Genomic DNA, 15,484 nt, shown 5'->3' on the forward strand with positions numbered 1-15,484 from the left:
CATGGAAGACAGCAGTACCTGCAACAGCACCTGTCCAACACTTTTTATTGAGCTTACAGGGGCGTGGTAAAGTAGATAGTGTATAGCTGCCCTTCCTCCATCTTCCTCCTCAGCCAATGTCACAGGAAAGCAGCCCTAGTGACTCCCCCATCTTAGAGCATGCTTTACCGGTTGGAGGACGAGTATCCCAGTTTCTACAACAGCTGGAGATCCATAACATCGGATCAGTGGGTGTTCAATGTTGTGGAAAAATGGTATGTCCTACCCTTCCGGGAATTTCCCTCACCCTTTCGTCCCCAACACGGTTTCTTTTCCGAAGGCCATTGTAAGGAAATTCCCTCCTTGGCATGGTTACCCTCTGACTTTTTGCCTTTTCTTGATGCCAGTTATGATTGAAAGTGTGCTGGGACCCTGCTAACCAGGCCCCAGCACCAGTGTTCTTTTCCTAAACTGTACCTTTGTTCCCACAATTGGCACAGCCTTGGCACACTGATAAGTCCCTTGTAAATGGTACCCCGGGTACCAAGGGCCCTGCTGCCAGGGAAGGTCTCTAAGGGCTGCAGCATGTCTTATGCCACCCTAGGGACCCCTCACTCAGCACATGCACACTGCTTCACAACTTGTGTGTGCTGGTGGGGAATAAATGACTAAGTCGACATGGCACTCCCCTCAGGGTGCCATGCCCACCTCTCACTGCCTGTGGCATAGGTAAGTCACCCCTCTAGCAGGCCTTACAGCCCCTAAGGGTGCACTATACCACAGGTGATGGCATAAGTGCATGAGCGCCATGCCCCTACAGTGTCTAAGCAAAACCTGTAAGTGTAAGGGTAGCCATAAAGAGTATATGGTCTGGAAGTCTGTCAGTTACGAACTCCACAGTTCCATAATGGCTACAGTGAAATCTGGGAAGTCTGGTATCAAACTTCTCAGCACAATAAATGCACACTGGTGCCAGTGTGGGATTTATTGTAAAATGCACCCAAAGGGCATCTTTGAGATGCACCCTGAATACCAGAACAAATCCTAGTGCTAGGCTGACCAGTTTCTGCCAGCCTGCCACAACCAGGCGAGTTTCTGGCCATGTGGGGTGAGTGCCATTGGCACTCTGTGGCCAGGAACAAAGTCTCTACTGGGTGGAGGTGCTTCTCACCTCCCCCTGCAAGAACTGTAACACCTGGCGGTGAGCCTCAAAGGCTCATGCCTTTTGTTACAGCACCCCAGGGCATCCCAGCTAGTGGAGATGCTTGCCCCTCCGGCCACTGCCCCCACTTTTGGCGGCAAGGCTGGAGGAGATAATGAGAAAAACAAGGAGGAGTCACCCACCAGTCAGGACAGCCCCTAAGGTGCCTTGAGCTGAGGGGACCCCTGCCTTTATCAACCCTCCATCTTGAGTTTGGAGGATTCCCCCAATAGGAATAGGGATGTGCCCCCTCCACTCAGGGAGGAGGCACAAGGAGGGTGTACCTATCCTCCAGGAAAGTAGCCATTGGCTACTGCCTCCCTGATCTAAACACACCCCTAAATTTAGTATTTAGGGGCGACCCTGAACCCAGGAACTAAGATTCCTACAACCTACAGCAAGAAAGGAGGACTGCTGACCTGAAAGCCCCGCAGAGACCACTTAGACGACAACTGACTTGACCCCAGCCCTACCGGCCTGTCTCCAGATCAAAGAACCTGCACAGCGACACATCCGACAGGGATCAGCGACCTCTGAGGACTCGGATGACTGCCCTGAATCCGAAGGACCAAGAAACTCCCGAGAACAGCAGCACTGTTCAAAACCTGCAACAAAGAAACAACTTTCAAATAACTCTCTCTTCACGCCGGAAGGGTGAGACTTCACACTCTGCACTTTACGCCCCGGCTCGAGTTCAAGAAAAACACTGCATAAAGGACTCCCAGGTAACTACGATGACGTGGGTACCCTGAGTCGACCCCCTTGCACCCTCACAGCAACGCCTGCAGAGAGGATCCAGAGGCTCCCCCTGACCGCGACTGCCTGGTAACAAGGAACCTGATGCCTAGACCAAGCACTTCACCTGCAGCCCCCAGGACCGAGAGGAATCACCTTCCAGTGCAGGAGTGACTAGCAGACTGCCCTCTACCTAGCCCAGTCGGTGGCTGCCCCAAGAAGCCCCTCTGTGCCCTGCCTGCTTCACCTAAATGACCCCCGGGTCCCTCCATTGCTTTCAATAGCAAACCCGACACTTACTTTGCCTACTGCACCCGTCTGCCCCTGTGCCGCTGAGGGTGTGTTTTGTGCCCCCCCGCTCTACAAATCCCCCATGGTCTGCTCCCCGAGGACACAGGTACTTACCTGTAAGCAGACTAGGACCGGAGCTCCCCTGTTCGTCATAGACTCATTTGTGTTTTGGGCCCTCCTTTGACCTCTGCACCTGACCGGCCCTGTGTTGCTGGTGCGGTGGCTTGGGGGTTGCCTTGAACCCCCAACGGTGGGCTGCCTGTGCCCAGGAGACTTACTGTGTAAGTGCTTTACTTACCTGAGAATCCTAACCAAACTTGCCTCCCCTAGGACTGTTGATTTTTGCACTGTGTCCACTTTTAAAATAGCTTATTGCCATTTTAACCTAAACTGTACGTACTACTGTTTTAAATCAAAGTTCTATACTTATTTGTGTGAAGTACCTTGCATTTTATGTACTTACCTCAAATCTTGAATCTTGTGGTTCTAAAATAAATTAAAATATATTTTTCTATATAAAAGCTATTGGCCTGGAGTAAGTCTTTGAGTGTGTGTTTCTCATTTATTGCCTGTGTGTGTACAACAAATGCTTAACACTACCCTCTGATAAGACTACTGATCGACCACAACACCACAAAATAGAGCATTAGTATTATCTAATTTTGCCACTATCAGCCTCTAAGGGGAACCCTTGGACTCTGTGCACACTCTCTCTCACTTTGAGATAGTATATAGAGAGCCGACTTCCTACAGCCATCTTCTGCTACTCCATCATGAGGTCCAATCCTTTCTTCAAAAGGGTGCAGTGGAGTTGGTTCCAGAACTGGAAAGGAGTCAGGGTTGCTATTCCTGCCATTCCCTGATTCCCAAAAGGGGGTAGTCGTTTGTGTCCGATTCTAGACCTGAGGATTTTGATTTGGTTTGCCAAGCAGGAAAAGTTCAAAAGGCTGACCCTAGCACAGGTGCACCTTGCGCTGGAAAACGAAGAATGGATGTTCTCAAACAATTTGAAGGATGCGTATTTTCATATCCCCATTCTGCAGTCACACAGCAAGGATCTGTGCTTTACGGTAGGGTCTCAACATTACCAGTTTGTGGTTCTTCTGTTTGGTCTTACTTCTGCACCTCAAGTCTTCACAAAGGTAATGGCAATGGTTGCAGCACATCTTGGAAAGTGTGGGGGGGGGGGGGTAACCTGTATTCTGTTACCTAGACGATTGGTTGATTAAATCAATGTCTCCAGATTTGGTATTTGACAACTCAGTTGTTGTTCAGCCTGGGCTTTTCCATTAACAAGCTGAAATGACACCTAGAGCCCTCTCAACGCATCCCGTTCATATACACATTACTAGTGAGTCAAGCCTTCCCTCGGACGATTCTGAACATTCAGACAATAATTCTGATGTTCCAGAATGGAGCAATGGTTCCAGTCCTGAAGGTCTTGCACCTGTTAGGTCTGTTAGTCTCCCACATTCTGTTGGTCAACCATGCGTGCTGGTACATGAGGGGCCTCCGCAGGCAGTGGATTCAGCACAACTGGAATTCTGGTCCCTGCTCTGGCGCGAAACTGGACAAAGGAAAGTGGAGTGACTACTTCCCTGTCCATTACCACCCCAGGGGTAGTACCCAGAGCTCCTCTAGGTGGACACTCGATTCTAGCATCTTGAAACATCAGAGACCACGTCTGATAAGTGGTTACCTTGCGAGGTGACCAAACCTCCTTTTAGGGCTATTTAAGGACTCCCTTGAGGGTGGGTCCCCAAATTCTACGTGCAAGAGTCCGCCAGGTCTCCTCTGCATTGTTTACTTCTACTTCTGCCCACTGGAACTGCAACTTGAGTCTTCAGGAACCGACAAGACTGCAACTCTCGAGACGACCTCACTTTGCAAGATTGTTTCCCCGGCTCCTTCCAGCAACTGCAACATTTCCCTGGCTGTGCGGGTCTGCGAGACCTCAGACTGAAGCAAGAAGGAATCTTCCTTAGAGTGAAGGAGACACTCCCCTGCATCTTCAGGCACCTCCAGCAGCGGCGTCTAGCTGCGTGGATGTGCTCTCCTCTGTAACCGTCTGGATCCTGCATCACAGGTGTGGTCTGGAGTGGTCTGTGTCCTCGTTGCCAGCTGTCCATCTTGGGAGACGATGAGCCCTTGTCTCTCTTTGCAGGACAGTACCCTTGTGCACTGCAACTCTTGCAGCTACCAAGATTTGTTGTCTCCTGCTCCAAGGGATCTTCAGGCTCTGAGTTTCTCTGGCTCCCAGCACTACTTCCTGCAAAGCACAGTCTCCTCTCTACTGCTCCAGCGTCGCAGGACTCCTCTCCAGCTGTGCTGATTGGGCCTCACTGCATCTTCTGTGCCTGCTGCCAGTGGGTTGCCTGTGGGGGCTGCGACTGCTTCTGTTGCCTCTACCGACTGCTGAGGGTCAGCCCGGACTCCCCTCCAAGGATCGAGTCCCCTGGACCGTGCTAGTCCTCTTAAGCCTTGCAACTCTTCTTTTGCTGCGTCTTGCATTTGCCAAGGCTTGCTGGTGGTGCTCCTAAACCACGGACCATCTGCGGCCAGGCGACGGCTGTGGGGCACCAACTTCACTGCTCCAAGGACTCCTCTTCAGCTCCTGGGCACCACAGCTGGTGGTGTTCTTCTCTTGTCGACCCAGATCTTCATCCACAGATTGGTGGGTAGCGGCTCCTTGTCAGCCCTTGAGAAGACCAGGTACTTACCTCTGCTCTCCTGGTTGCTGGAGATCAGTTAGGTTCTCACCTCTTGGGGTCCCTAGCTCTTCCAGCTTCCCTCTGACTCCATATCCTTGGGTGGGGGATTTCACTGCGCATTCCACTATTTTAGTATATGGTTTGCTCCTCCCCTTGGGTCCTAACTATTTCTCTCTAATTCTTGCCAATGCTTGTTGTTTCTTGTGCCAATTCCAGTTATTATTGTGTGTATATATGTAGTGTGTACTTACCTCCAGTTAAGGGCTTGCCTATAATAAAGTACCTTTATTTTTGTCACAGTGTGTTCTTTCATGTGTGACAAGCTGGTGCAGGACTATTGTGGTATTGCATAAGCTTTGCATGTCTCCTAGATAAGTCTTGGCTTCTGATCCACAGCTATCTCTAGAGAGCCCTGGCTTCCTAGACACTGCCTATTCACTAATAGGGGTTGCCTGGACCTGGTATAATGTGCCAACACCATAGGTGTCCACGAGGCCAGCTTCCTAAAGTGTCAGTCCTGGGATGGGGTGTTCTTATGGGAGAGGTGGAGAATACAGGTGTCTGGTCTCCGGTGGAATCCGGACTCCATATCAATATTTTGGAGCGCCGGGTGATCAGGCTTGCATTGAAAGTATTCCTTCCCTATCTGAAAGGGAAAGTGGTGCAGGTGTTCACGAACAAACACTACCACCATGGGGTGCTGCAACAAGCAGGTCGAAGTGGAGTCATGGACCCTTTGTCAAGAGGCTTTACATCTCTAAACATGGCTGGAACATTAGGGCATCACGCTAGTGATTTAACATCCGGTGAGCTCTCTGAACATCAGAGCAGACAAACTCGGCCATCGATGCATAGTCGATCACGAATGGCGTCACCATCCGGAGGTGAAGCAAGGTCTCCTTCAGCAGTGGGGAGAGTCTTGTTTAGATCTGTTTGTCTCCACAGAGAAAGCACAATGTCAGATGTTTTGCGCATTGGAGTTTTCAAGACGGTACTTGCTCGGCAGCGCTTTTCTTCTCCACTGGTACTCAGGCTTCCTTTACGCCTTCCTGCCAATACCACTTCTGTCCAGAGTTCTGAAGAAGATCAAGGATACCTGGGCCTACAAACCCTTGTGGTTCAGGACTCTGCACAAAGAGTCTGGTATCCAGAGCTACTGAGCATAGCTACGGATCCTCCGATCAGACTGCCTCTTCGGAACGATTTTCTGTCACAGCAGCAGAGGACGTAGAATCTAGGTACCCACCCTCAAGGGAGTCCCTAAATAGCCCTAAAAGGAAGTTTGGTCACCTTGCAGGGTGACCATTTATCAGAAGGAGGGAGGGGGAAGAGTGTGTGCACCCTAGTTTGAAGATTTCTGCTGTAGATGAAGTGGTCAGGGAACTTACTTGATGATTTTACTCAGATTCTATACTCACAATTAAACTGTTGTATCCCAGTGCCAGCATAATCCTAATAGCACCAGATAGGCGCTGGCAGTAATGGCCACAGATCCGCTTTACCTCTAACAATGTTCACCAAGAATGTTGCTGTGCTGACCGGATCTTGTTATTAAGTTCAGAATCCAGTTACTTTTTCCACATATCCCAACTTTCCGTAGTTTAATTTGGGATCCTGGCTTCTGAACGCATTTGTTATGGCCATTTGAACTTTCCTTAAGAGTGTACAGATATTGTGAGGGGAAAATGCACATCCTTACAGGAGAGTTTCCTATGCTTTCAAATGGAAAAGATTTTTAAATTGGCTTGCGTAGAATAATTTTAAATGCCTCTGCCTGTCAAACGTTGTTCTTTTCCTTGCATCTGAGTTTGCAGAAAAGGCAAGAGATGGAAAATTGACGTCAGCGTGCAGGGCGTGTCTCTTAAAGCCGCCCTACCCCAGAAGTGAGGACGTAAAGGAGAATGCCACCAGAGAGCACATGGCTGTACTGGTGTTGACGTTCTCTGGATCAAGTCTGGTGATAGTCTAAGGCTGAGGAATCTGTGGTTAGTGTCCACCAAAATTAGTGTTACGCAAGGTAAGTAACTTGTTCTTTTTGCTACTACCATGTATTTACGAAGGATTGAGAAAATGAAAGCTTTGTTCTTTGGAAACTGGTCATACTTGCACGCCTGAAGTTTCTCTCTTAACTAATCTTGAATGTCCATTTTAATCAGTCCAAACCTGCAGTGTCTGTATTGTATCTTTTTATGGCTGCAGTGCCCTAATTTTCGCTCTATGCCTTGAAGGTTTGCGAAATGGTAATTTTCTTGACACCTAGTTTATCTGGTGACTTTTAAATTGGCCTGTTGGTTATTAAAGACAATAAATGCTATTAGCTAAAGGAGCCTTTTTAATAGATTGCTGAATTGTTTTAAATGAAAAGATTTGGCTTTACTAACGCTAAGTGAACAAAAGCATTTATCTTATTTAAATTGCTCTGAATCCAGCGTACAACGGGACACTTACATTATTTTAATAGCAATGAAGATTTCCATGAAGGTGAATGAGAACACGGTAATAAATCTTTCTTTCCCTTCTTCCAAGGGGGAAGTTTGTTTACACTGTCTGAGCTCAAGGTGAGCTGTAACCAATGTTAGTGTGGTCTATTTTGAGGGCATGGGTGACCAGCTTTTTTGTTGATGTCACTACAATTAAGAAACACCAAGAAGTGTCCAAGCATATTAGTTCATATTGAGGCACTCCTTCCTCCTTGCCCAAAACCGAACTTCCAGTTGTCATTTGTGCTCGCTCTTTGAAGGTTATGGAAGCTTCTACTGCTCTGAACAATGGCATCAAAATGGCTGATATTTACCTTATTCAGTTCCACATCTGACTAATGGGAGGAAGAGGGTGGCAGTGCTATGGGGGCTTCTCATAAGCTTAGAAATCTGCTGAAAGAAGTATCCATCAGATGAAATAGTTAGTTAACATCACTAATATTTCTTTTGTGTACTGCATCTTCACAGAGATTCCTCCCTACCCTCCTGCTTACCCTTGTGAGATAGTGCTATTAAAGTAAAGTTTAAAGGTATTAAACTGGTTAATTCCATTTACTCATGCTCTGCTGCCATTAAGCTTGTCTGGTTCCGATCTTTATGCATCTGGTGGGTGTCCAAACAGTAAAGAGCTGACAGCATGCAAAGCTGTTCTGTACATTGGTTAATGTGCACACGTCTTTGCAATTGCAACTGAAGTCCTGTGGTGCACCTGACAGTGTTGAACACTTATTGCTATTGGAAAAAGCTTCTAGCATCTTGTAATATATGTAAAGTTAGGAATCTGGGGAGAGATATAGTATATACTGGAAATATAGCTACTGAAGGTAAGTAACTTTTTCTTTTATTTGCCTCAGCTGTGCCTATTCTCATTTAGTGCATTCACAGTTTAGTGAATGAGCAGAGATTGTTTTTTGTACACCATCCCAATAGCCTTATTATTCATTATAATATTTGCATTTTCCTGGTAATTGTTTTTTCCCTTTACATATTCTTTTTACTTTTCATTGCAGCCTTTGGTATGCTACTGGACGTGCCTCTCCACCCCACAGGATGATATGAAAGTTGAAGGAAGACGATGCATACAGGTAATAGTAACTCTCATTTTTCCCCTTTTTGTTAACCATTAATGGTAAAATACATTTGAGAAGCTTGGCAATGTTTATGTATTGGTAGATATATTGTATCAAAGTCAATATCTATAGTTGTGTGTGTGTATATATATATATATATATATATATATATATATATGTGTATATGTATGTGTATATATATATATATGTGTATATGTATGTGTATATATATATATATGTGTATATGTATGCGTATATATATATATGTGTATATGTATATATATATATATATATATGTGTGTGTTTGGTGGCACGTGTAGCTACAGCTATACATGCTGTGCATATCCTGCCATCTAGTGTTGAACTCGGAGTGTTACAAGTTGTTTTTCTTCGAAGAAGTAGTTTTTTCGAGTCACTGGATCGAATGACTCCTCCTCTCGGTGATAGTATGCATGGGCATTGACTCCTTTGTTAGATTGTTTTCTTTCCGCCGTCTGGTTCGGACGGGTTTCTTCTCTCTGTGAGACTTTTGATTCGGAAGCTTTATATTCGCTTTATTCTACCGTCTGTATTGTTTTGACCGCATTTACATCTGCAGTCAATTCGAAAGCACTGTCTGGATCAAGAAAACGCCCTTCTTGGGCCTGTTTAGGCCTACCACGCCACAGCACGATGAATCGGACTCCATTCCAATTCTGTCCTCAATGCCATGCGAAACTCCCTTACACTGACCAGCACGTGGTATGTAATCTTTACCTTTCTCTTGCACATCGAGAGGAAGATTGTGAAGCCTGTTGGTTGTTTTGGTTGAAAAAGACACTGCGTGACCGGAGAGCAAGAAGACTCGAAATGGCGTCTAAATATACAGTGTCCATCGACACCTTAGAGGAGGAGCAGGCACAGATGGCTGTTTCGATTCAGGACTCTGACTCCGAAGCAGTATCAGAGAAAGACAGCTAACCTTTCACAGCGGCTCAGCATGTGAGTACACCTGCCCCTATGCCCGCTTTCAAAAAATCTACTAAGGCCTTGGGTGCACCAATGCTGGAAAGCCATTGTCCCACCCAAAAGACCCTTTGGTTCGGGGCCGAAAAAGGGCAAGTCACCCCATCAACAGGCCACGCCTGATTCGGTGCCAGCATCAAGCAAAAAGATAAGAAGCTCCACCTCTGAGCCAAGCAGACGTCTACGCTCTTCGGAGTCGAAAATACAGCGGCCGGCTTCAGACAGGACCGTAAAAACTCAGTACCATTTTGGAGCCGTAAGCATCCTTCTATACAGAAGAGACAGGACTTTTGAGCCGTCTAAAGCATATGACAAAAACAACTACTGAACAGTCCTCTAAAGGCAAAAAAAAATCTGAATATCAAACAGAGAACTCTGATATCCAACCAATTTTGGAGGTTATGGCCTGTAAACAGAGAAGGATACATATCCATAAGGAGACGGGGAAAATTATTGCTTCACCACCTCCACAGACCAAAAGGAAGTTGACGTTTCAAGAGAGTTTGATACTACTCCACCACCAGCAAAAACTTTTAAGAGAAAGGAGAATCCACTACCTCTCTAGCTTTCCCTCCCACATTCTCCACAGCTTTCCTTTTCTCCACCACCTACTACCGCACCACCACTACCCTCACCTTCACACTCCCACACTTACAGGGAGGTACAGTAGACCCTTGGGACTTGTATGACTCGGACCCTATACCTTCCAATGACCCAGATCTTTATCCTACTAAACCTTCACCACTAGAGGATAGTACAGTTTACACACAAGTCATATCTAGGGTGGCTGCATACCATGGGGTTCAAATGCATGCAGAACCATTGGAAGAGGATATTCTTTTTAAAACATTATCCTCTACCCATTCACGCTAACAGTGCTTATCAATGCTGCCTGGTGTGCTTAGACATGCAGACAATACGTTTAAGGAACCGGTCAAAGCTAGGGTTCTAACCCCAAGAATTGATAAAAAATATAAGCCATGTGCCAACGGACCCAGTCTACATTGCCCAACAAGTGCCAACAGACTCCATTGTGGTTAGTACTGCTAGCAAAAGGGCTAATAGTCAGTCTTCAGGGGATACTTCACCCCCTGACAAAGAAAGTAGGAAGTTTGATGCTTCGGGTAAAAGGGTAGTTACACAAGGTGCCAACAAATGGTGTATTGCCAATTCCCAAGCCATGTTAGCAAGGTATGACCGGGCACACTGGGATGAAATGCAAGAATTCTTGCAGTATCTACCCAAGGACCACCAAAAGCGCAGCAAATTGTCGAATGGACAGGCTATCACTAATACCCATATTATATCTGCCCTAGACGCAGCTGACACTCCGGCTAGAAGTATCAACACTAGCGTTACAATTTGACATGCATAGCTAAGGTCTTCCGGGTTTGAACACGAGATACAGCAGGCAGTGCTTAACATGCCTTTCGATAAACAGCATCTATTCGGACTAGAAGTAGATACTACTATCGAGAAACTCCGAAAGGATTCTGACACTGCAAAAGCCATGGGAGCCCTATGCACCACATCTTTTCGGGGTTCCTTTCTGAAACAACAGTTTAGGGGAGTTTTCAAACCCCAAACTATAGAGGCTTCTACCTCCCATCCCAAACAAACGCAACAATATTATGCAAGAGGTCATTTAGAGGCTCTTAAAGAGGCCAAAACTTTAGAGCCAGAGGAAAGTTTAATACCTCAAAAAGTGCTCTCACTCCCCCAAAACAATTAACTTCCTCAACATCCCACATGTCACCAATGGGAGGAAGACTGCAACAATTCCACTCTCACTGGCATAACATCACCACAGATCAGTAAGTGCTTTCAATTATCTGCAATGGTTTTTTCCTAGAACTCATTTCTACTCCACCAAATATTCCCCCTCGTTCTCACAGACTCTCTCCAGAACACACTGTTCTGTTAAAACAAGAGGTACAATCGGTATCACTAAAAGGAGCAATAGAAATGGTTTCAATATCACAAGGAACAGGAGTATATTCACTAAATTTCCTTATACCAAAAAAGGATGGTACTCTCAGACCCGTCCATGTCTCAGACCTCTAAATCTATACATCCTATCAGAACATTTTCACATGGTCACTCTACAGGATGTAATTCCACTAATACAAAAACACGATTACATGACTGCTTTAGACCTCAAGGGTGCCTACTTTCATATTCCCATACATCCAACTCACCACAAATACTTAAGATTCACAATATCAGGCAAGCACTACCAATTCAAAGTACTTCCCTTCAGCATAACAGCAGCTCCAAGGGTTTTCACAAAATGCCTAGCAGTAGTAGCAGCTCACCTCAGAAGACAAAACATACATGTCTTCCCTTATCTAGACGATTGGCTAATTAAATCCAGCAATATTCTACAGTGACAACAACACACTCAATGCACAGTAGATACCCTACACACATTAGGGTTCACAATCAACTACCAAAAATCATCTTCAACCAGCACAGGTTCAACCTTATCTAGGTGCAATTCTCAATACTGAAAAAGCATTAGCCTACCCAAACCCACACTGGATACAGACTTTTCAAAACCTCATATCACAAATACAGCCCAATCAGAATTACACAATAAGATTTACCATGAAACTATTGGGAATGATGGCATCCTGCATAGCAATAGTACTGCATGCAAGACTGAGAACACTACAACAGTGCCTCTCACAACAATGGACTCAAGCACAGGGTCAGTTGCAAGATCTAGTGTTAGACCGCCAGACGCACAAGTCCCTTCAATGGTGGCATCTCAGCGATTTAATGAAGGTGCAGTCATTTCAGGACCCTGTGCCTCAGACCATAACAACAACAGATGCACCAATGATAGGTTGGGGAGCTCATCTCAACAACCTTACCATACAAGGGGAATGGGATTCAAAACAGTTAAATTATCACATAAACCAATTAGAATTATTATCTGTGTTCCTTGCCCTAAAAGCGTTTCAACCACTTCTCAAACACAAGACTGTTGATAAAAACAGACAATATGACAACCATGTATTATCTAAAGAAACAAGGCGGGACACATTCATCTCAACTGTCAATTCTAGCCCAAACAATATGGAAATGGGCAATTCACATTCACTTAATCGCAGAATACATTCCAGGAATACTCAGTCAGCTAGCAGATCTCCTAAGAAGAACACACCAACCGATAAACGAATTGGAGATTCACTCTCAGGTACTTCAACAGTACTTTCAAAAGTGGGGGAGACCAGAAATAGGCCTATTCGCAACAAGCTAAAACGCAAAATGCCAAAACTTCGCATCCAGACACCCACACCCTCTTTCCAAGGGCAATGCTTTATGGATCAACCGTTCAGGGATATTTCCCTACACTTTTCCCCCTCTCCCTCTACTTCCATTTCTGGTCAACAAACTGTGTCAAACCTCTCTCACCGTGATACTCATAGCCCCCACGTGGGCACAACAACATTGGTACACAACTCTCCTAGACCTGTCAGTAGTACCTCACTGCAAACTTCCTAACAGACCGGATTTGTTAACACAAAACAAAGGACAAATCAGACATCCCAATCCCAGTGCTCTCAACTTAGCGATTTGGCTCCTGAAGTCATAGAATTTGGATACTTGCAACTTGCATTAGAATGCATGGAAGTCTCAAATAAGCACACAAACTTAAAACTAGACACGATTTGTTTATTACTGTCAATCTAAAAATATTGACCCACTTACAGCATCAATACAATATATTGTATGCTACCTACTTCATTTACAAAAGTCAAATTTAGCTTTCTCACCTATTAAAATTAATCTTACTGCCATATCAGCGTACTTGCAACCTCTACAACATACCTTTCTCTTTAAAGTTCGTTATTAAAGCCTTCATGGAAGGACTAAAAAGTATTATTCCACCGAGCACACCACCCATTCCTGCTCTAAACATTGTACTCACAAGACTAATGGGCGCACCTTTTGAACCTGTGCATTCGTGTCAGATTCAATTTCTAACTTGGAAAGTTGCTTTCCTAGTAGCAATTACTTCATTAAGAAGAGTTAGTGAAATACAAGCATTCACTCTCGAGGAACCCTTTTTCAAAGTACACAAGCATAAAGTTGTACTTACAACATTTGGCGGACATTTTGGATTAGTTCTAGCACCTTTTCACATAAACCAATCAGTGGAATTGACAGTCTTCTTCCCACAGCCAGATTCAACTGCTAAAAGAGCCCTTCACACTCTTGACCTTAAAAAAGCTCTAATATATTATGTGGATAGAACAAAAGAGTTTAGAAAAACTAAACAGCTTTTCGTTGCCTTTCAGCAACCACATAAAGGTAATCCTATCTCTAAACAAGGATTAGCTAGACGGATTGTTAAATGTATTCAAACATGTTACTTTAAAGCAAAACACTGACTTTTGATAACACCTAAAGCTAATTCCACTAGGAAATAAGGTTCCTCCATGGCATTTTTAGGAAACATACCAATGGCAGACATATGCAAAGCTGCCACATGGTCTATGCCACATATATTGATAAAGCATTACTGTATGGATGTATTTTCAAAGCAACAGGCCAATGTTGGTCAAGCTGTCCTAAAAACATTATTTCAAACAACTCCAACTCCTACAGGCTAGCCAACACTTCTTTTGGGGAGAGCAACTGCTTTTTAGTCTATGCATAGCATGTGTATCTGCAGCTACACATGCCATCGAACAGAAAATGTCACTTACCCAGTGTACATCTGTTCGTGCTATGTAGTGCTGCAGATTCACATGCACGCTCCCTCCTCCCCAGAAGCCTGTAGTCGTTGCAGTTTCTTATTTGTACATATGTATATACATTTACATTTGCATGGACATCTTATTTACTTATTACTTTTTTAATACCACATTTACATTCTTTCACTCTATCACTCCTCCCTTCACCCTCTTGCGGGAAAACAATCTAACAGAGGAGTCGATGCCCATACGCAATATGCCCAAGAGGAGGGGTCACTCGATCCCGGGACTCCAAAAAGACTTCTTCGAAGAAAAACAAGTTGTAACACTCCGAGCTCAACACTAGATGGCGGAAGCTATGCATAGCATGTGAATCTGCAGCACTACATGCCATGAACAGATGTACACTGGGTAAGTGACATATATATATATGTTAGGTGGCATGTGTAGCTGCAGATACACATGCTGTGCATTATACTTCTTCCATCTAGTGTTGGGCTCGGAGTGTTACAAGTTGTTTTTCTTTGAAGAAGTGTTTTCGAGTCACGGGATCGAGTGACTCCTCCTCTTCGGTTCCATTGCGCATGAGCATCGACTCTGTTAGATTGTTTTCTTTCCGCCGTCGTGTTCAGACGTGTTTCCTTTCGCTACGGAAGTTCAATTCGTAAAACTTAAACGCCTTATTTTCGTCAGTATTGTATCGATCAAGTTTACATCTTCCATCAACACATCGGTACCGTCGGAAAAGATAACTTTACTCGCCCTTAGGGGTGCGCGCCCCCAACTCAGGCCTAGTCCGGCTGACCCCGTCGAAGCCTCATAGATCGGACTCCATTCCGATTCTGTCCTCGGTGCCACGCAAAATTCCCTTCTACAGACCAACATCTCGTCTGTAATCTTTACCTTTCCCAAGATCATTGGGAAGAAAATTGTGAGGCCTGTCGATCCTTCCGCTCCAAGAAGACTCTTCGAGACAGGAGGGCACGAGGACTCAATATGGCGTCCAGAAGCTCCGAACATCTCGACGTGGAGGAGGAAGACATCATGCAGACTGCGGTCTTCGTCCGAGGTTCCGACTCCGACCAAGAATCTGAGGAGGACAGACCGGTCACTGCAGGACAGCATGTGAGTACGCCTGCCCCTGTACCATCACAAAGACACAAGCATAAGGCCTTGGGTACGCCACTGCCGGAAGGCCATGGCTCGGCCTGAAAAAATACATCCGGTTACCAAACTGCCAGTTTGGCACCGAAAAAGGGCACTCCTCCGAAACCATCGGAGTCGATAAAAGGCTCCGTGTCAGACT

The 15,484-nt window shown here is 45.3% G+C and overlaps 1 protein-coding gene across 2 annotated transcripts in view; it reads left to right on the top strand.

Moving 5' to 3' along the window:
* Window positions 1–15,484, top strand: part of DYRK1A (dual specificity tyrosine phosphorylation regulated kinase 1A) — a 633,571-nt gene that overhangs the window by 145,370 nt on the left and 472,717 nt on the right. For both annotated transcript variants that reach the window (XM_069202549.1, XM_069202550.1), the window contains exon 3: window positions 8,408–8,482. In XM_069202549.1, the coding sequence (XP_069058650.1) occupies window positions 8,473–8,482 (10 nt within the window). In that variant the 5' untranslated portion in view covers window positions 8,408–8,472. The remainder of the gene's footprint in view (window positions 1–8,407; window positions 8,483–15,484) is intronic.

Source organism: Pleurodeles waltl, chromosome 8, assembly GCF_031143425.1.
Source record: "Pleurodeles waltl isolate 20211129_DDA chromosome 8, aPleWal1.hap1.20221129, whole genome shotgun sequence".
Classification (NCBI taxonomy): Eukaryota; Metazoa; Chordata; class Amphibia; order Caudata; family Salamandridae; genus Pleurodeles; species Pleurodeles waltl.